The sequence below is a fragment of the Eptesicus fuscus genome, chromosome 15, assembly GCF_027574615.1.
Source record: "Eptesicus fuscus isolate TK198812 chromosome 15, DD_ASM_mEF_20220401, whole genome shotgun sequence".
Lineage (NCBI taxonomy): Eukaryota > Metazoa > Chordata > Mammalia > Chiroptera > Vespertilionidae > Eptesicus > Eptesicus fuscus.
Window position 1 is genome coordinate 12,782,142 of NC_072487.1, and position 22,703 is coordinate 12,804,844.

At 35.9% G+C, this 22,703-nt stretch overlaps 1 protein-coding gene across 5 annotated transcripts in view; it reads left to right on the forward strand.

Annotated features, from left to right (window-relative positions):
• The window catches only part of PLAA (phospholipase A2 activating protein), a 33,126-nt gene extending 11,753 nt beyond the window's left edge, over window positions 1-21,373 (forward strand). For 2 of the 5 annotated variants that reach the window (XM_054727034.1, XM_054727035.1), the window contains exons 2-14: window positions 601-722; window positions 834-934; window positions 1,022-1,142; window positions 2,350-2,517; window positions 2,945-3,080; window positions 5,517-5,686; window positions 8,775-8,932; window positions 9,623-9,842; window positions 11,592-11,663; window positions 15,125-15,193; window positions 17,602-17,703; window positions 19,241-19,405; window positions 20,639-21,373. In XM_054727034.1, the coding sequence (XP_054583009.1) occupies window positions 920-934; window positions 1,022-1,142; window positions 2,350-2,517; window positions 2,945-3,080; window positions 5,517-5,686; window positions 8,775-8,932; window positions 9,623-9,842; window positions 11,592-11,663; window positions 15,125-15,193; window positions 17,602-17,703; window positions 19,241-19,405; window positions 20,639-21,204 (1,962 nt within the window). In that variant the 5' untranslated portion in view covers window positions 601-722; window positions 834-919 and the 3' untranslated portion in view covers window positions 21,205-21,373. The remainder of the gene's footprint in view (window positions 1-600; window positions 723-833; window positions 935-1,021; window positions 1,143-2,349; window positions 2,518-2,944; window positions 3,081-5,516; window positions 5,687-8,774; window positions 8,933-9,622; window positions 9,843-11,591; window positions 11,664-15,124; window positions 15,194-17,601; window positions 17,704-19,240; window positions 19,406-20,638) is intronic. The other 3 variants (XM_054727031.1, XM_054727032.1, XM_054727033.1) reach the window with 2 other exon arrangements.
• Window positions 21,374-22,703: the final 1,330 nt, after the last annotated feature.

Below are 22,703 nucleotides of genomic sequence, written 5' to 3' on the forward strand. Positions count from 1 at the left end.
GGCTCCTGTGACCAGAGAATAAATCTCCATCTCCTGCAGTGAGTGAGGGTGCACTGTCCTGACACTGCAGGCTGAGAGGAGAGATCTAGTGCTTCACTGTGTTGTGTGCAGACTGTGAATCACTCTTCTCATTTTTCAAGTCCTTTGCTTAGCCCCATCCTTCATGGAACCAACAGTGGCTGCATACTGAGCCTCATAGTTGTAGTACCCTGTCACTCTGCTCCTGAGTTCCTCTTGTGGGTGTTTAAATTATAACCTTCCTCCATTTGGCTAAGGCAGTTATACTAGTTTCAATCTTCTTTGGCCTTGTAGATTAATACCATTTATAGCATTACTGCAGACAATCTGCCATTTTTAATCACAATTCTGTCTTTCTTTGTTTCCATGTTTTTAGATGACTCTTCATTTATAATTTTTAGCCTGTATAATTTTACATCAATAAAACATTTAATTAACCATTACATTACTATTGAACACTTAGTTCCAGTTTTTTTGTCATAGAGTGACCCTAAATATCTATATAAACAGCATTTCAAAATCATTGCCTTATGTGGTTTCTTAGATTGTGCAACCCACTTAATCCTCTTCCCTCATTTACAGACGAGGAACCTGAGGTTGAGTATATCCCTGTGATCAGACAGCTCAGAAGTGTCATCTCTAGTACTTGCATCAGGCAGTCTGACAACAGTCTTGATCAGTGCACACTTCTGCATCTCCATTGAGTTAAGCCTTATTTGGCTAATATACTATCCCTGTGTTTTTTAAATTGCAATGCTTTAATAACTAACAAGATTGAACTTTTTCTATGTGAATGCCTTTTTTTTTTCCTTTAGTTTGTAGTCTTTCATCTGGAAAATTTGGGACATTACTTAGTGGCTCATGGGACACCACTGCTAAAGTCTGGCTGAATGACAAATGCATGATGACCTTACAGGTACAGTAGTTCTGTGTGAATGTGCTAGATAATAATTAAGTACGGTGACTCAGTAGCAACTTAAATTAATATCCATTTTTCTTTCAGGGTCATACAGCTGCAGTCTGGGCTGTAAAGATCCTACCTGAACAGGGCTTAATGTTAACTGGATCAGCAGACAAGACTATTAAACTGTGGAAAGCTGGAAGATGTGAGAGGACTTTTTCAGGTAATACAGAGTAGACAACTTTTATAATCTCATTGCTTCATATTTACTCAGATGGTCTCTTTCTCAAAGGTTTAGAACAGGCGTCCTCAAACTACAGCCCGTGGGCCACATGCGGGTGTTTTTGCCGTTTTGTTTTTTTACTTCAAAATAAGATATGTGCAGTGTGCATAGGAATTTGTTTATAGTTTTTTTTAAACTGTAGTCCGGCCCTCCAACAGTCTGAGGGACAGTGAACTGGCCCCCTGTTTAAAAAGTTTGAGGACCCCTGGTTTAGAACCTTGAAAGTGGTAGTTGAAAAACACCACCCACATCTTTTTTTTTTTTTTTTTAATCCTCACCCAAGGATATGTATTACTGATTTTTTTTAGAGAGCATAGTGATTTTAACTATTTAATTTAACCAAAGTCTCCAGTGACTCTTTGGACTGGGCGGCCGCTTCAGTTCCCAGTCAGAGCATATACCTGGGTTGCAGGCTCAATCCCTGGTTGAGGTATGTATGGAAGGCAGCTGATCAATGTTTTTAGCTCTCCCTTCCTTTTCTCTAAGTGTGTCCTCGGGTGAGGATTAAAATATAATTTTTTTTTTTTTAAAGAGGTAGGATAATAAATCAGGAAACTTGAATTCCTGTTTTAGCTTTGCCACTAATCTTGTTTTGGAGAAAGTAATCTCTCTCAATCTATTTTTGCATATTTTTATAAAGTTTACTTTTCTTTGATGGATTTAATATTTCAAACTTTAAATAATTACAGTCTTTTGTAATCTTAGTTTTAAATTTTCTCTGGTGTTTTATAAATATTTCAGTATTGTATGGTAAGAAACTTAAGGGATATTTATTCATTGTTATGTTTTCTGTTATATTTGAATATTGTGTATGTTATGAATTAATCTTGTTACTGGGGAAGAAAAGTTGAACTGTCAGGTAAAAAAGGAGAGTTGTGGAGATCAAAATTCTGTTTCTGGAAGGTTTGAAGAAAGAATTTGGAGAAGGTGTGATGAATATAAAATAACTTCCCAAGACTGGTAAGAAAAAAGATATGGCCAAATCTGAAATATAAATTTTGGTTACCAGACTTTTCTACTGAAAATTGAATTTTTCAAATTTGAAATCACGCTTTACTATTCACTGATGTGTTTTGCATTGTTTATGAAATACATAGAGCCATCACCCAAATCTATTTTATTGATTGACATAATTTTTTTAATACAGGGCATGAAGACTGTGTAAGAGGTTTGGCAATTTTGAGTGAAACAGAATTTCTTTCATGTGCAAATGATGCCAGTGTTAGAAGGTGGCAAATCACTGGAGAGTGTCTCGAAGTCTATTTTGGACATACAAATTATATTTATAGTATATCTATCTTTCCAAATTGTAAAGGTAAGATTATTTTATATCATGTATTTAAAATTTTGTATTAACCTTAGTTCCGTCACATTCTTAAGGTGAGGGAAGGAGAACTGATGACCTAAATCAATTTACTAACTGTAACTTGAGTGATTTAGTGACTTCATATTTTTTCCTAAAGGAGAAAATGATATCATATTTATATTATTTTACATTTGATGGTTGTGAAAAGTTCTTAAGTATCTGAGGAAAGGCTTTACGTAATTTATTGATGTTTAGTATGTAAGATAAAAAATATATAAAAACCTGTTTTTTAGTTGTATAAAAGTGACAAATACATAGAATCTAAAAATATTATTTACTTTAGAGTTAAAAAAAAACCTGTCTAGAAAGATGGTATATATACATGTACTTAATTGTATTTATTCAACCTAATTTTTTCTGTATTTATCAATTTTAGATTTTGTGACAACAGCAGAAGACAGATCTCTGAGAGTCTGGAAAAATGGAGAATGTGCTCAAACAATCCGACTTCCAGCTCAGTCTATATGGTGCTGCTGTGTGCTAGACAATGGTGACATTGTGGTTGGTGCGAGGTATTTATTTTCTAGTCAGTCAATAAACAATATGTGTCTAGGACTGTGGTGGGCATTAGAGTGCACAGAGATAAGCCACAAGGAATTTCAGGTGAATTGGAGAGACCGCATGCACGATTCTGGTACTGAACAAAAGTAGTTGGCATAACAGCTTTTACACTAATGATGCTGGATTTATGATGTCAGTATTGTTCTATAAGTTGTTCAGTTGAAACTCTGAATGCAAAAGAAGTCAACAAAGGTAGAGATTGGTCTGGGAAAACTTTCTGGAGAAGAAATGTAGATGGGATTTTGAAAGATAATAAGAAGGGAAATGAGAATTTTTACCAAAAGAAACTGTAAGTAAAGATGTAGCATGGGAATGAAAGTGATGTCTTAGGAGATAAAGGAAAATGGTGGAGGTCTAATGCTCGGGAAGAGTGGATAATAGGTAGTAAGATGGGGCTTACTTAGAGATTCAGTGCTTGGGGTTAAAGGGTTATAGCTCTTGAACAAAAAGATGATTAAAGCAGGACTTGTGAATTTTTAAATATGGATGTTTTATTTAATTGGTGTTAACAATGGGAAGGAAAGCCAATTAGAAAGCAGTTGCAGTATTAAAGGTGTGAAGTTATGAAATATTGCCCCCTTCATGGTACTGGATAAGAGAGGCAAACTTTTGGTGATTGGAAGTATCGTTAAGAACAATGGGGACAAGGGAGAACTGGATTGGTGCAGAAGGTGATGGTTGTGAGGCCCAAGTGGTGATCAGCCACATTCATGCCAGTGCATCATGGGCAGCTGGACAGGAGCCTAACAACTGACATTGAAAATATAAAGATTTGCACAAAAAAGTCAAGTGATGGACCACCTTTCTCTGAGGGAGGAGCATAATAGGGGAGGAGCAAAAAACTAAAGACTGAATCTTGTGATATACTGTGGGTAGATAAAGATAAGCCTGTAGGTAAAATGGAAAAAGAAATCCAGATGTTGAAATTCAGGGATGGTAAAGGAGAGATTTTGGAGGGAGAGAGTGATCAGTGTCAGTAGTACATGAGGGATTAAGGATGGAAAGTTGGAAAAGCTTTTGGATTTGGTTTAAAAGATGTTCTTAGTAACTTTACCATCAGATTTTGGTAGAAAACGATAGAAGAGAAATAAGAGGTAACAATGGATGAAGGATTATAGACCACTCTGACATTGAAAGCAAGAAGAAAAAGCAGTAAGGGAGAGAGGGCCTTTAAAGTGGAAGTGTTTTTCTTTCTCTCTGTGCCAGCAGTTGATTTGTTGGCTTAGTTTTCCCACTCCTTAGTGTATTTAAAGTTATCTGGAAAGTCTGGGAAAATCAGTCTTTATGGTGCTGCTGTGTGCTGGACAGTGGTGACAGTGTGGTTGGTGCGAGGTATTTATTTTCTAGTCAATCAATAAATAATATGTGTCTGGGACTGTGGTGGGCATTAGAGAGCACAGAGATAAGCCACAAGGAATTTCGGGTGAATTGGAAAGACCGCATGCACGATTCTGGTACTGAACAAAAGTAGTTGGCATAACAGTTGAAGAAAAATAAACGAATTGAAAGGCTGAAATTGCTGTTCGTGGAAGGTTATGCAAGAAACAAAATTTTCTGTAGAATTAGGTAGGATTAGTACATTTGAAAGTGGCTAACTTGCCTCCCCACCCCAAAATTTAGAATTGAGAAATCATGGAAATGAAGTCATTTTTCTGAGATTAGAGGTTAGGACCAAAGGTGCCTTCTAGACCAACCCCTTTGATTTGGGGTTATACTGCTGGTTAATGGCATGTGAAAGGCTGACTCCGTGTTTCCCTGAGGAACAGATATTGAGCATCTGCTACCTGCTAAGTCCTATGTTGGGTATTCCTACCTAGAATAAAGTAAACCCACCCACTACCCTTTGTATATCGTAATACCTAAGTAATATTGACTTTTAAAGCATACACTTTATCTCCAAATTTTTATGATGGTAAATATATAACTTGGAATTAAAATTTATGTTAAATACATATTTCTCTGACCTTTGCCAATAACTTTTCCCTAGTCTTTTTTTTTTTTTAATATAGTACTTTTTCTCATTGATTGATTTTTAAAGAGAGAGGAAGAGAAAGAGAGAGAAACATTGATTTGTTGTTCCTCTTATTTATGCATTCATTGGTTGATTCTTGCATGTGCCCTGGCAGGGGATCAAATCCACAACCTTCAAGTATTGGGATGATGCTCAAATCAACTGAGCTACCCAGCCAGGGCTTCCCGTCTTTTTTCACCCTATACATTGCTTTACTAGAGGGCAGTGTGTGCTCAAGTCAGCATAGTGCAATACTCAGCAATAAATACATAGTAACATTTCTCATGTTCACAAGGATTATTTTTGCTTCAGATCATTCAGGTGTGATAATGTTGATACACTATGGCAATGACTTAAAATCAGTTTTTCTTTATAGTGATGGTATCATTAGAGTGTTTACAGAATCAGCGGATCGGACAGCGAGTGCTGAAGAAATCAAGGCTTTTGAAAAGGAACTCTCTCAGGCAACCATTGATCCCAAAACTGGTGATTTAGGGAACATTAATGCGGAGCAGCTTCCTGGGAGGGAACATCTGCATGAACCTGGTAAATATGTCCGTGTTATCTAGTAGTAAAAACTGTTAGCAGTTATTCCAAAACTTTGGAGTGATTAAGGTGATAGGGAAAAGGGTTGTTTTGCTAGTCATTTAGTGTAGACGTCAATGGTGGGTAAAACTGCTGGCTCCCTAGTACACAAATCCAGGCAGTTGCATCAGACTGCCTGGTAGTCGTGTTCTTCACCAACATACTGTTGTAGTTTAAAAAAAAAAAAAGCCATCTGCCTTCAAATGTCCTTTAATGAAGCATTAAACATTTTATTACATCTTCACCCCTTTAGTAAATTTAAAAAAATATTCTCGGTGACAGAATGTAAATTACACATGTAGTGCACCAAAGTCTCCGTGATCTGGGAGATCAGTATTTGTGCAGTCATTCACGTTGCAGGCTGAACTATTTGCTTTTCTCATGGAATGCCATTTTTATTTCACAAATCGACTAGTTATTCAGGCTTGGGTATTTGGCAGGCATTTTTAAAAAATGAACAAACTGAGCTTGTCACTTTAAGGGAAACAACTGATGATAGTTGTTGCCAAAAATAAAATTCATACTTTCTAGTGTGAATTGAAATTTTAGAAAATTTGTAACTCCACACCAGGAATTTTATAGTTTTCTAATGCTTACAAGACTGTTTTAATGATATCAGTTGTGCTATTAACAGTGTGATCTTTTTTTTTTTTTTTAAATCTCACCCAAGGGCATTCCATTGATTTCTGGAGAGTGGAAGTGTGGGAGGAAGGGGAGATGAGAGACACAGACACATTGACTGGCTGCCTCCCACACACACACTCCTGCCAGGGCTGGGAACCTGCAACTGAGGTACATGCTCCTGATCGGGAACGGAACCCACGACCCTTAGGTCTGCAGGCTGACACTCTAACCACTGAGTCAAACTGGCCAGAGCAACAGTGTGATTTTTTTATATTAAATAATAAAATGTGTAAACATGGGGACGATCTGCATAACTCATTTTCTCAATATTTTCCAAATGTCAGTTCATGGTGTTATAAAATCGTGAATGGGTAAAAGACCTGTTCAAAGTGTAAGAGAGACCAATGGATTTTAGTTTAATAGAGCATGACAAAGTCATTGGTATGGTTTCAGATTCTAAATTGTACCCTTTAAGGACCTACTGCTTGCACAATATCCATATTTTTTCTGAAAAGGCTGTTAAGCTAGTCTTCCCTTTTTTAACTTTTTTTTTTTCTTTATATACTTCAACCAGAACAACAGATTGAATGCACAGGCAGGTATGGTAAATCCAGACGTCTTCTATTAGGAGGGACAGTAAAGAGATTTACAAAAATGGAAAACAATGCCAGACTTTTCACTGAATTTCTAAAAAGAAACTTATTTTTTATTAAAATGTTTATTCAGTATGTAGTGGATCTATTATTGTTTTCCAGGAAGTAAATATATTCTCATTTTTCATTTCAAATCCAATAAATTAGTTGATACAACCCATATTAAAAGACAATCTTTGGGCTTCTGAATAACTTTTATGACTATAAAGAGATTTGAAACTAAAACTTTGAGAACTGCTTCATTAATACCATGTCTTGATATTTTTACAATTCTTTACAAAATGTAGTCTTTTTGTCATTATGTATATACATACAAGAAATATTTACGAAGTGCCTAATGTGTGCCAGGCATTTTTCTAAGATCTGGGAATACAACATATAACAAAAGATACAAAAATCTCTGTTCTCACAAATTTATATTCTACATGAGGAGACAGATAATTAAAAAGTAAATATAGATGTCGGGTAATAAGTAAAGTACTATGGGAGAAATAAGGCCAGGGTTGTGGCTGTTTTATTTTAAATAAAGTGGTCAGGAAATGTGTAATAGGATAGCACTAGCTGCTGTAACAGATAAACCTTGAAATGGCAGAGTATGCGGGAGCATGTTTGTAGAATAATTTTGCTCTTCGGGGTCACGGGGACCCAGGCTGATGGAAAGCACCATCTTCAACATTTGATGTCAAAAGTTCCTTGCTTATAGACTGTCATCCATCAAACGGTAAAAGAGAGGGTAGACAATGATGGAAAAGGCCTAGAATAGGCCTGTATCACACCCACCCAGATACCACAGAGTGTATACTCAGTGTGTAACCCCGGGGGAAGGCAAGAGGCAAGAGGGCTGAATAGAGTAGTCTCTGACCTGACAGCTCTACTCTATGGAATAGGAGCATGACTCTGGAGCACATCAGGGTCTTTCCCACTGCAGGCTTTGCTGAGAACTTGACATTCAGTCAAGTCTTTAAGGAGGCAAGGGAGCAAATCTTGCACCTGTGTGAAGAATGTCAGAGGCAGAATAATAGCTAGTGCAAAGACTCCATGGCTGAAGTAGGATGGTGGGATGAGGGAAGGAGGAGTGGAAGGTGAGGTCAGAGAGGATGGGAGAGGCAGATTATGTTTGGCCTTGTACACCACTCCAGTGACATAGTCTTTTATCAGGGGTGAGTTGGGAAGTCATTGAAGGGTCTCCAGCTGAAATGTGTCAGGAGCTCCTTAAACTTTTGCAAGAATTTCTGTGGTTGCTGGGTTGTATATAGACTGCAGGGGACCCCAGGGCAGTAGTAGGAGGCCGTTGAATAATTCCAGCTGAGAAATGATGGTGGCTTATACCACAGGTATCACTGGGGATAGTGGGGAGAAATAGTTTTCTAGATATATTTAAAGACAGCTAATAGAATTTGCTAAAGGATTGGTTATGTGGCTGCAAGAATGAGGAATCAGACTTGATACTTTTGGGCCTGAAAAGCTAGAAGAATGGAGACTCTCCTGGGGGAATGAAAGTGTTGTCAGAAGATAGTATTAAAACTTGTTCTAATTTTGATGGGCTAGCTGTTTTCTAGAATCAAATTTTTTAACCTTTCTTTATTTAATAGTTTCCTTTAACCACTTTCCAGTACAATTTAAAATAATCTTTTGTTTGATAAAATTTTCTACTAAACCAAAATACACATTCTCTTTTATGGATAAACTTTAATGTTAACAATTTTCTATCTAAATGTTTTTGAATTTTATTTTTCCATTCTATATTTGATTCTCAAAATTTTTATTTTAAGGTTCTAGAGAAGGACAGACCCGTCTAATCAGAGATGGGGAGAGAGTCGAAGCCTATCAGTGGAGTGTTAGTGAAGGGAGGTGGATAAAAATTGGTGATGTTGTTGGCTCATCTGGTGCTAATCAGCAAACATCTGGAAAAGTTTTATATGAAGGGAAAGTATGTTGACTTCTACTTTCTAAATATCTTTATCTTAAAGTATTCAACAAATTATTAAAGGTTTTCTTTTCCCTTTCTCCATGCTAATACAATGTTAATACATGTATTAACATTTAAAAATATATTTCTATGGGGAAATTCTCTTTTCCCTGTCTTGAATTAGATTTTTTTAAGAATCTCTTTCCATGTAGGTCGGGCTGCATTTCACAGACAGATTCGGCATTATTTATCTTTTAGTAGTAACCATATATAAGCTGTCCCCAACCATTTTGGATTAGGGGCTTCTGTGCCACCTTTCATCTAATGTAATGCTGCATGCCTATATTTAACTTGTAAAGGCAGAAGGGACCCTGAGGGGAGTGCTTGCAATGCCAGAATGTTTTGGTGAGCCTGGTAACAGCTAATGCTTTTGGCCTTGAGATCAGCCCATTGGAAACCCCTTTGGCCTCAGAATTCATGTCGTCATAATCTTTCCCCCTCCTCCATCCGCAGTGAAATGCTAATGTTGCAGCACACTCAAGTAGTTGCTGTTATGATATCCCAAGTGAAGATTTTAACAATGCACTTTGGAGAAAATTTAAGTACTATAATTATTAAAGTAAAGAACGCATAAAATCTGTGTTATATATGTCATTAATACGTATGAACATACAAGTTAGTAATCATCTCCTTTTTATATTCCTATTAAAGGAATTTGATTATGTTTTCTCAATTGATGTCAATGAAGGTGGACCATCCTATAAATTGCCATATAACATCAGTGATGATCCCTGGTTAACTGCATACAACTTCTTGCAGAAGAATGATTTGAATCCCATGTTTTTGGATCAAGTGGCAAAATTTATTATTGATAACACAAAAGGTCAAACGTTGGGACTTGGGAATACCAGTTTGTCAGATCCATTTACAGGTAAGTTAGGGTTTGTCTTAAGTCTTAAAGTGCTTCTTTTCATCAGTGTTGTTTAATTTTCTTTTTCTGATGTGTTTAAATGCCCATTATGATTAGCTGTTTAAATAAAAACCAAGATCCTGCAGTAGGTTTTTACTTCACATTCATATTTGCAAGCCTCAAATTTTATAGTAATTCTGTACTTATAAAAATGATTATAAATTGTCCTGTTACAAAAATATAGCCACACTGTGAACTAAATAATTTTAAGAAACTTCAATTTAGTCATTTAAGAAGAAACTTCTATGTTCCTTTATATAGTTAACTTTTAAAAATATATTTTTTTTGTGATGAAATTTACCAGTTTTCACATGAGCTAAATTGGTTAGTTATGCATCACATCTAAGACTGGACTGTGGGTATTTAGATTTTATATGTGACTTACATTCTACATGTTCATTTTAAGTCAGTTGTTTGTAACATAGCATAGTATCTAAAATTTTACAAGTGGGATTAGCTTCTCATGCCAGTCCATAAATTATAATGCTAGTAGTATTAGCCTGAATTCTGGGTCCCAGGAACCAAAGCCCTGGTACAGGATGAAATAAAATGCTTCTTCTTTTCTTAGGTATAGAGCAAGCTCTGAATAAAATTTTGAAATTGGTACTGAATTGTTAATGTTTTGCTGTGGTTCGTTTGACTCCATTTTTCATATGCTACTACTGTTCTTGTTTTATAAGGAAGGGTCCCATGGCTTCTTCCTGTCTCAAGTCCTTATGTAGGTCTATCTTTTTTTCTTCTTCCCCGATAGACACTCCATGTCCCCAAATTTTCTCCTTTTTTCAAAATTCCAACATCAGTTCACATTATAAAGCTAATTTCATCTGCATGTTGCCTTGAGCAGGATGATCAGTCTGACTCACTACTGAACTATAAATGACGCAGCCTTCCCAAAAGCTGCACTGTACAAAAGAGCGGTGGGAGGTATTACCTGGACATTGCTGTTGGTGGAATTTCAGACTACAGTGCAAAAGAGGGAACACATGATTGCAGTATTGTGTAAGCTGTTTGTGGGATTGAGGACAGATATTTCTTTCTGGAAATCTGACACTATTTGCCTTTTTTGCTCTTCTGAAGCTTAACTTTATAAGTATCTTTACATATATCTTTTTGTAGACACCTCTGATTATTTCCCTAGAGGTTCTATTAAAACATATGCACACACACCATGCATTTGTAAAGGTATAAATGGAAGTCTTGTTTTCTTTCTAGCACTCATCCCCTTTGTAATTCTCTTCTCCAGTAGGCTGTAAGCTTCAAAGGATATAAGCAATCATGTTCTCTGCTGGATCCCTACACTGAATGCACTGTTTGACACATGAATTAATGAATCCAGGGCTTTTCTAAAAGATTAACATTTGATGCCTGTGGTTCTGATAGCAAAAGCAACAGCAGGAATTCTAGTGAATTTGTATAGGAACAGGAACTGATTATATGTATATATTACTTAGGTCAGAGACTACCTGCAATTTTCTTTTTCTATTTGAATTCCTGGTCATTTCAATATTTAAATGTAAGGGCTAAGATATAATAAAGTATTAAAGTTAAGAAAACAAAGCTCAGAGAATCACTGAAATTTCAGTTTCTTACTAGTCTTTTCAACTGTAACACTTCTGACTATAACTTGTTATTCTCCCGTGTAACAGTCTTGTTCTTCTGTTTTCCTCCAAGCTTCAAGACTTCTCATGTTTTCTTTGTTTGTATACACAGGTGGTGGTCGGTACGTTCCAGGCTCTTCATCAGGCTCTTCTAACACACTGTCTGCAGCAGATCCTTTTACAGGTGAGATGCAGCTTTGCTTAATATACCTCCACTAAATGCATTTTATATGATAGCGCTTTACACTTTGGAGATATTTTTCAATAACTGACACTTCATTATCTGTATGTCCAATTTTGATGGCTCTCCATTTCTTTAACTTCTAAGTTTTGCTCATTCCTGGAGTACTTTTGTGACTTTCCTCGTGACTTTTTAATAGCATATTACTATAACTCATCATTTTCTCCAGTGATCCGTCCTGCTAGGAGAGTGATTAAGAGCATAGGTTTTAGAGCCAGACAGACCTTGGTTCAAAATTTGGCTCTACCACTTACTTGCTATGAGGAATTGGCAAGTTCCTTACCTTGTCTGAGCCTATTTTTTTTATCTGTGAAATTAGATAATAGGGGAGCCCACCAACCAAGACACAGGAAAAGTGCTATCACTGGCAAGATGCTACCGATCATGAGCAGAGAAGGAGCCATGTGAGTCCCTGAATTGGATGGAGCAATGCAGTCAAGAAGTCTGCCCAGGCATATTTGCCTTAGTGTGGAAGGAGACAGTTCACCAGCTACCCAGGATTAGTCTTCCTAACCTAAGTTATTAATTGCCTCATGAAGCCCTAAAAGTGTTGGTGTGTGTCTTCAAAGTGACTATTGACCAAGGTATGCATGCCTCAGCATCACCATTCGTGGAAAAAATGGCCAGACTTGGACTTTAAGACAGCTGAAGAAGTCTCTGTTTTCAGAATAGTTTTTGATATGTTTTATGATGCTGTTGTTGGATCTACATCAGAGTTCCTGGACAATATATCAAGTTTGGGAAGAGATTTGTAGCGTTTATGCTATCTGTTGGTCTTGCCAACATACAGTCCCATCTAAATCAGAGATTGGATCAACACACAACCTTGGCTCAGTGTCATGAAGTTGTGAATTGCTCTCAGTGAGCTATCTTTCTTCTGTGAATGAACTGGTGAACCAGATGCAAATAGCTGCACCCTGTGCATTGATAACTAGTATATTACAATAACCAACTGTAAGCTAAATGTTGTGATGGCGCAATGACTGTTAAGGAAGTCTTTGATGACATGACGCAATTTGAAAAGGTACTAAGGATCTGAAGAGTAGATAAGGTGGTGACTTTCTCTGTCGACATATTCAGGCCTAGTAATGCGCTGAAACTTAGAGCAGAGTTCCCAAATCTCATTGGCAGATGTTTTTTGGAACGGAAAGAACATAACAAGCTTCAAACAATACCAACAAAATCAAGAGAAGTCCATCATAACTGGAGCATGTCTCACTGTTGCACCATGTCAATACCTCAGAAGATGCAGTGGTTATGGAGATATGCAAGATGGCATATTCAATAAATGTCCAAGAGAGCTATGGAATTATTAGGATTACTGAACTATTAAAAAATAGATAACAGCGCCCACCAAATTGAGATTATGAAAATTAAATCATATAATAAAATATATGTAAAGTATTCTAGATGGAAACATAGAAAAATATATTTAAGCCCTCAATATCTGTAGCTATTATTGTTGATGATGTTCCCCCAATTTTACCAAAAGCACTGAGGCCAAAAGCCTTGTCCATCTGGCTTACAACTTAAGGTCCATCGCCAGTCTTTTTTCTTTTCCTTATTTATGTGGTTGCCAAACTTCTAATATTAATTAGAATCATCTGGGATGCTTGTTTAAATTACTTATGACAAGGTCTTACCCATAGATTTTGTCACACTAGATTAGTGAGGAGGTTAGAAATACTCATGCCTGATCCCTCATCCATGGATTCTGATTAAATTAAATGGTCTTGGGGGTGGTTTGTTGTTAGGTTGTTGTGAAAGCTCACTATAGGTTTCTGAAGAGAAGCCCTGGGAATCTGCACGTTGAGCAGGTGACCATCTCTAAATGTCAGAGAACCATATTTAGGAAAGTGTGTGCTTACTCTCTGCCTCAGAATGCCTTGGCAAGTTATTCAGCCTTCCTATAACAAAGTGTTATAAGTAGTAGTGGTATCTAATTAATATTTAAATGAGTATATGTATATAAGATACTTAACATGTTAGCTGGCATATAGTAAAACCTCAATTCCTGTTATTTTGTGTTCTTTATTTTAATTCTATAAAATTTTTGTAAATTTTTTTGTATTTTAGTTTTGCTTGCTTTTTCTGCATCTGTTACACTGATTATACCAACCCTAGATATTACAGAGGCTAAAACGATACTCATCTTTCTTCTCTCCATAAAGGCTGGTCTAGGATTCCGAACTTCTCCAACTTCTGCTGATTCTCTCTACACTTGCTTTTCATATTTCTTTCTTTCCATTTTCAAAGAGACAGCCACAAGTATAATCTAAAATATGAGACTGGGCTATTGTCATAGCATCCATAACTCTTACCTAGTCTCTTTTCTGCTTGTTGTATGTGCCACTAGAATAGTTTTTAACATTTCATTATAGAAGCCTTTTAATTTCTTCAATTCACTAATGCTTTTGTAATTCATTTAACTTCTGTAATTATCCTATATAATAAAAGCCTAATATGCTAGCCGAAACCGGTTTGGCTCAGTGGATAGAGCGTCAGCCTGCAGACTCAAGGGTCCCAGGTTCGATTCCGGTCAAGGGCATGTACCTTGGTTGCGGGCACATCCCCAGTAGGGGGTGTGCAAGAGGCAGCTGATCGATGTTTCTCTCTAATCGATGTTTCTAACTCTCTATCCCTCTCTCTTCCTCTCTGTAAAAAATCAATAAAATATATTTAGAAAAAAAAAAAGCCTAATATGCTAAGTGTCCAGTCGACCGGTCGTTCATCCAACCAAAGGGTAATGTGCTAATGATACGCTAAGACCACTCAACCGCTTGCTATGTCGTGCACTGACCACCACGGGACAGTCAACCGGTCGACCAGTCACTATGACATGCACTGACCACCAGGGGGCAGACGCTCCGCCTGGTAGGTTAGCTTGCTGCTGGGGTCAGGCAATCGAGACGGAGTGAGATGGGCTGGACACGCCCTGGAGCCCTCCTGCGGTCCCTCCCTGGCTGGCCAACCTCCTGCGTCCCTCCCTGGCTCTCTGCACCAGTGGGGTCCCTCTGTCTGGCATGCACCCTCTCACAATCCTGGACCCCTCGGGGGATGTCAGAGAGCCGGTTTCAGCCTGATCCCACAGGCCAGGCTGAGGGACCCCACTGGTGCACGAATTCATGCACTGGGCCTCTAGTAATCTATAAGGCCTCTACTGTTTCTTTTATAACTTGAGGATTACTTTCCTGGTTAACATTTATTGATCACTAACTAACTACATGCCAGTTACTGTTCTAAATATTTCTCTGTATTAAACTTACAACCCATTTATTATATGTAAACATACCATTTCAAAGTATGACTAAAAGTGAAAATAAGTTATTATATATAAGGGGGGGCAGTTTGAACTTTATAATTTGCAGTTACTTTTGCTTACTCGGTGTATTATTGCATTTTAGGTGCAGGCCGTTATGTGCCAGGGTCTGCAAGTATGGGAGCTACCATATCTGGAGTTGATCCATTTACAGGTATACACTTTTCATTTCCTTTTTTTTTTTTTTTAAGTTTATTGAAACTCTTAATAAAAGATTAAGAAAATTGGCATTTTTTGTTTTGTTTTTTTTTTTGCTGGAGAACTTTCTATATAGTAAATCAAGACCAAAGTTCCTGGCTTGGTTTTTAGAGTGTCTCAGAATTGTCATTACTGCACATTAGAATCACCTGGGAGCCTTAGAAAAAGTACTTCAACCTCATCCCTAGAGATGCTCACTTGGTCTAATAATGCTCTGGGTATGTCCTTGGCAAGGGCAGTTTCATAATCTTCCAATGTGATTCTAATATACTTCCGTTCTACTGCGGTTGCTCTCCTCAGTACCCTTGCCAAATCCCAGTTTATTCCGGTCTCTCCTTTGTTCATTCTTAATGTGTTAAAAATGTTATTCACTACATTACACGTTGTTCTCATAAGGGGGCTCTGAAAATAATTTGTTTTTATAATTTAGGCCTAGAATTATATAATAGTCCACCTTCTCCTAAACAACTAACTTTTTTTTTATTATTATTAGTATCTAGTCAGTAAAATGCAGAACTAAGTTTGTGGTTTACCTCTTGCAAGTTTAACATATCTTGGCATATATTTTCTCCTACTTTATTTTATGAGAATATGTGAGACATGTTACTGAGCATAATAAAATAAATACCCATAAACTCTACTTAAGAACTAACTTGGTGTGTGATTTTATAAGCTATATTTTTCATTGTGAAAGTACCTTTGGCTGACAGTATTGAACATAGTAATTAAGATTAAGGAATCTGGAGTGAGGAATGTTGAGATTCAAATCTCAGTTCCATTACTTTTTATTCTGTTTGACATTTAGAAAGTCATCCTGTTTCTGCATTCTCATTTATAAACTTGAGATAATCTTATCTCTTACAGTTAAGAGCTTAAAATTATAAAGTATGTGCAAATTACTTCATACAGAATAAGTGCTTAGTAATTGTTAGCTGTACCTTTTGTATTTACAGAAGGGTCTGAAGTTAACAGTGCTTTGTCCCATTTCCAGAAGTCTTTTTTAACAGTTTGGTGTATATACTGGAACTTTATTTACCTTGGTCCATGCTACTGTCATCTCCCAGCTACACTAATGAAATAATGGCCTCCAAAGCGGTCTCTCCAGGGTTCACACTGCAGCTGATGATCTCTTTATAGTCTAACTTGTTTATGCCCCTTCCTTCATTAAAACCTTTTCACGGCTTCCCATTGAGTATTTCCTCAGCCGTGTGTCCCCTTCCTCTCTGCCTTTTTCCATTTTGGCCTGCGTCAGTTCTTTAGGCATGCCATGCTGTGTTCTACCTCAAGAGCTTTGTTCACTCTGTTTCTTTTGGAATACTGGAACTTTGTTTCTTAGACCACAGATTATTGTTTTCTCCTTATTCTTTTAAATTTAATTTTGCATTTTAATATTTATTAAATGAATTCAGGGAAACTTTTCTGGACAGTCACATAGATCACCTAGTCTATTATTACAACCTATACTTTTCCTTTAGAGAACTTTGTATCATACTTAATTGTTTGGGCAATATTTGGTTTGAATTCTCCTTACCACAACTAGAATAATAACCAGGAGTACCGGTAAAGTCTGTATTGCTCATCTTTGAGCATGTCAATAAATATTTTATGCCTTATAAGCAATTAATTTTGTATGTTTACTCTCATTATTTGCACTATCTACATTCCCCCTTGTATTTCTAACATACTTAGATTAAAATGTTTTATTCATCTTTTTTAAAAATACCTTAATTTTACATTGGAACAAAAATGTATAAATTAAGATTTGAAATGTTAGTAAGATGGCTTTGAAATAAATTATGCTTTAGTTGAAGTAATTTTATTCACTGTGTATGAATTTTCACCGTGTCATTTTTTTTGTTGTTTACCATCAGTTACTATAATACATACAAACTTAAGAAGTAAAATCACATAAAAGACTAAAACCTTTGACTTTCAAGAACTGAAAACTTGGGATGATTCGTTAAAATGATATAGAAAATGACAGTGCCTACTACATCATTTGGAATAAGCAATAAAAGACATGAGAAGAAAGAGATCAGTATACCTTAGAGTAGATGGGAATGGAGAATTTCATAGTTATTTTGTATTCTTTGATTTTAAAAATTTATAAAAAAAATGATTAGAAAATATGAAATAGAATACCTTTGTTTTACATTTTTAAGTTCCCATTCCAAAACCAAAATGTATTATATCACGTATAAACAGTATATAAAATCTTAGAAATGATTTTTCTTTTTTTCTGAGGTTATTACTACATGCACTGAGTAGTTACATATCTAAATTGTAATAACAAAGTCATACAATTACAAAAGTGTCATTTTTGACCACTCCTTATGATTTACAACATTTTCTGTTCTGTAATAGGGAGTAGTGCCTACCAATCAGCTGCATCTAAAACGGTGAATATTTATTTCCCTAAAAAAGAGGCTGTCACTTTTGACCAAGCAAACCCTACACAAATACTGGGTAAGTATATTTTAATTGAATAGTTTTCTCATATATCCACAGACTCTTTTCCATGCTCTCAACGCCATTTCTCCTCCTAACGTGAGCTGGGAACTGGTGCTTCCATGATAGAGACTTCTGTTGTGGTATTACACAACTGTGGACTACAAGTGCACAATCTGATCATGGACCCTTAATATTTTGTAAGACGCCTTATGCAAAAATAAGGTAAATGTTTTATGATGACTTTAATGAGAAGAAAACTAAAGGGGAAAAGAGTGAATCCTATCCCCTAAATTCTTAATGTTAAAAAAAAGAATGAGTCAAGAACTTAAAAAAGAAAAATTTTGGCTTTAAAAAAATTAATAGTCCTTCGAAATAAGGCTGTTTAAACTTACAATTTAAAATGAAACTTCTCAGTTGACTTTGATTGCTTTTTCTGCTAATTTGTTTTTCTCAAAACAGAATAATGTGTTTTTTTTGATGGCAGTGATGGGGGGTGAACCTAGAATACTACCAGTTCTATTTGCCAAAGACTAATAGAGAATTATTTGAAGTAACATACATACTTGAATATAAGACGGGTTTTATTTTTTGGTCAGAATGATCCTATCTTTATAAAATTATACTTTTATAAAAATCATTCATAAGTATTTTCTTAATTGCTTTATTTAGAACAATGAGTATATGTACACCTATGGAAAACTGGACATTTTTCAACTCATATACAATACATACAAGAGATCTCTTTTTGCATTTCTTAAATAAACTTTGTTTTCTATATTATGATAGTGTTAAATTTTTCAGTGCCAAAAATAGTGAAACAGGTCAGAGTTTCCAGTTCTGATTGATAAAAATTTGTAAATTTGGACAATTTATATTCTTAAAACTTTTGTTATGGGAGTTGAGGGTTGTTTATGTTTTGAGATAAAGATTTTTTGAGGAAACAGTGTTAAATGACTCAAAGTGGCACTAGTGATGACAGGATATGGTATTGAAGATACATGTAAAGAGTTTAAAACTAATTGTTTCATGAAATAATGAATATGGTGGGAAAAGTTATTTCCATTAATTGTGTTTAAAATAATTCGATGTCAACGGTGCAGATGGAACTAGTCAACAAATTATTATAAATAGACATTAAAGTTTTTTATTATTTCATTGACTAGTAGAAATGATATAAGTTGGCTAAAAGTTGTAAATTTTCTCATTGAGAAAACAGAGGATTGACTTATATGTCAATGGCTATATATGACATGATACTGCTTTGAAATCCATTCAAAATGATTACAAATATGTAATACTTTCAAACTTATTGAAAGCAGAAAGCTGCAGAAGATCTTAGAAAATAATAGGTAAAATAAAGATCACAGTAACCTTTCAGCTTAAAAAAAGACTCTCAAGCCTTATCCTTATTTTATGGTCTTTGATAATTGCCATGAAAAGTCTTACTTCCCCATCGTGTATGGTAATGTACTTATTGAAAAACTTGGCATTTATGTATTTTATATGGCTGGTTAGAGTTAGAGAATTTTGAAGGTTTGGTTTTGGGTTTTAGGTAAACTGAAGGAACTTAACGGAACTGCACCAGAAGAGAAGAAGTTAACTGAGAATGACCTGATACTTCTTGAGAAGATACTGTCAATAACATGTAATAGTTCTTTCGAAAAACCCACAGCCCAACATCTTCAGATTTTGTGGAAAGCTATTAACTGGCCTGAAGGTACAGAAACACTCTTTAAAATGTAACTAGAAAGCAGGAAGTATGTCTATTCATTTCTATCAATACTTTTGGTGTTTCATTATAAAAAACTTCACAAAAAGGATTCATTACACCACTGCAATTCATTGTCTTGTTTTGCTTGCATGTGCTATGAGGATCTTAAGGTAATGTAATGACCCAAACATGTGCCATTTTGTATTCCATTTCAGAGCATTTGTGGATCCCCAGCAAGCCATGCAAGAAACTCTTTATGACCTGTCAACTCTAGGCTACAAACATTTGATATAAGGATTATTTCTTTTTGAGTAAATTTACTTAATTTTTATTTTTAAAATTTTATTTTTATTGAGGTAGCATTGGTTGTTATAACACTATGTAAGGTTCAGGTGTACAACATTACAATTTGATATCTGCATACATTATTCAGTGCTCACCACCAAAAGTCTAGTTTCTATTTGTTACCAGACATTTAACCTTTAATTCTAAAAATGTCCTCTCCCCTACTATTTTGTGTGTATATGTGTGTGTGCTATTGATTTATTGGAGGGAAAAAAGCTTTTGTCCTACAAAATGTCCTGTATTGTGGATTTGGCTGATCACTTAATGAGTTGCTCTATCTTTATAGTCCTGCTATATACATAATTAGATTCTGATTCAATGGTTTTTTAAAGGTGAATACCCTTTCTAAATGATAATGTAAACTACCTTTATATCACAAGGCACATAATTTCTAGTTTCCTAAAGTTTAGTGATGCTTAAGATTTTTTAGTCCATTTGTTCAGATGGTGCCTACCCAGTCCCTTGAATATGAAGTTCTCCACCAACCAGAAGTACCCTATATTAGCATTTGTCCAGTAGAATTCTATAAAGAACATTCTCTCTTCAATTCTGGTCTTGTTATGGGATTTTTAAAAGCAAGGTCCCAATCCCATTCATTCCACAAGGATTTGAAAACTCACTGTGTGTCAACTGTTTGATAACCCAACAGAGTTGCATTCTTTTTAAAGCATATATGATCTTGTAGCCGTAAGTTCAGTCTTTACAAGTATGAAAAATCAGATAACATAGTTTTAGAAATATATGCATTTTAAAGCAGGCACATGATTTTTAACATTTTCTGAAATGAGCACGTGTTAATTTTGTAACAGGAAATAAAATCCTTAAAAGTTGAGTAACAGTCACAGGAATTTTCTGGATTTTCATAAATATTCATTATTTTTTTCTTCTCAATAGATATCGTCTTTCCTGCGCTTGACATTCTTCGGTTATCAGTTAAACATCCCATTGTGAATGAGAACTTCTGTAGTGAAAAGGAAGGGGTTCAATTCAGCAGTCATCTTACCAGTCTTCTGAACCCTAAAGGAAAACCAGCAAACCAGCTGCTTGCTCTGAGGACTTTTTGCAATTGTTTTGTTGGCCAGGCAGGACAAAAGCTCATGATGTCCCAGAGGGAAGCACTGATATCCCATGCAGTAGAACTGAAATCAGGGAGCAATAAGAACATTCACATTGCTTTGGCTACCTTGACCCTGAACTATTCTGTTTGTTTTCATAAAGACCATAACATTGAAGGAAAAGCTCAATGCTTGTCAGTAATTAGCACAATCTTCGAAGTTGTACAAGACCTAGAAGCCATTTTTAGACTTCTTGTAGCTCTTGGGACACTGATCAGTGATGATTCAAATGCTATACAGTTAGCCAAGTCTTTAGGCGTTGATTCTCAAATAAGAAAGTATGCCTCAGTATCAGAACCAGCTAAAGTAAGTGAATGCTGTAAACTTATTCTAAATTTGCTGTAACAATGGGGAAGGGGACTGAGATTTTAAATTGATTAGTGTTTTTTTTTTCCCCTCACATTTTACATGATTGATAACAGATCATTTGAAAAATGCTGTGGATTAAATAAAATTTTAGATCTTGTAATAAGGGATAGGGGGGGATGAAGGTGAAATAAAGTTTTTGCACTGATGAACTGTGAGATTTTCCTGTATAATGTGGATAGGTTTTCAAGAGCTTAAAAACAAATTAAGAATGAGCTATAATCAATAACTACAGTGGCATAATTTGTGTATTTTAGCCACACATGAGAAGATGAGCTTTTATTTGTTTTTATTACTTATATATCCTTGGTTGGTAATTGTTGATGGTTGTCTTTTATTGAGTTTCTGCTCTGCTCATTTTCATTGCTGGGTTCTTTCAACAGCACTGATACAAGGTCATGTTTTAGGATAATGACTCTAGAAATTTTAAAAACTTAAGTTTGTTGTCAATGATTCCATATATTGAAAATATGTAAAATAATTTATTCATTTAAGCCATTTATAAATAGAAAGGGAATTTGTTTGATGGCTCATTTTTAGATTAAGTAAAAGCAAATTACCAAGCTAACTCAAGTTAACTCAAGGTTTATGATGTAGTTTCTTTTGCCCTTCACTATTTGAGGTAATTTCATTATTCCAGTTTTTAAATTTGATTGTTTTTGGTCATTTCCATTATTTCAAAGGGAATTTGGAATGCATTAAATTTTAGGCAACTGTACAAGCAAGAATACATCAAATGATGCTATTGGCAAGTCCAGAGTCTGTCCTATGAAATTAGTATTTTTGTGCCCCCAACATGGTCCAGGTGCTGTGCTAACCACTTTGTTTAATTCCTAAAACCCCTTAAATGAATCCTGATGTTATCTCTATTTTCAGAAGTAAAGACAATAGAATGAATCATGATAGGAGAAAAGAAGAAAAGTGCATACCATGCTCTACTTCCTAGAGGGGGGGTCCCAAATTTGTGAACATCCTAGCAACTAACACAGAGTGAGCCCTATTAATTATGCAATTATGTCTGTTGGGTCTGAGTCCCTCTGCCAGGGACTGGACCTCCTTGGACGCTGGGCATTAGAAGACAGAGAAGACATGACAAGTCTTCATTCTATTATCTTTACATAAGAGAGGCTTTATTGCAGTCCAAGTAGCCATTGCTACAAAGTAGCCATTAGACAAAGCAGTCCAACCAAGCAGTATTTGCTAATACAGTAGCAAACACAGGAGCCATACTAAGCGGCCGCTATACATACTGCAGCCCTACATAAAAGCAGCCTCATACCGGCTGATCAGTAACACACTTGATACCACCTTAGACAAAGAGGCTTCTAGCCAAATAGTGGCATCAATCTTTTGGGTTATAGAAGGGCACACCTGCGCAGTGTCTGCGTCCTTGCTTTTGCACCTGCATATAGCAAATTAGCCTTCAACACCCTGATTAGGATTCCCACGCTCAGAGTGGCCTTGAACATCTGGCATAC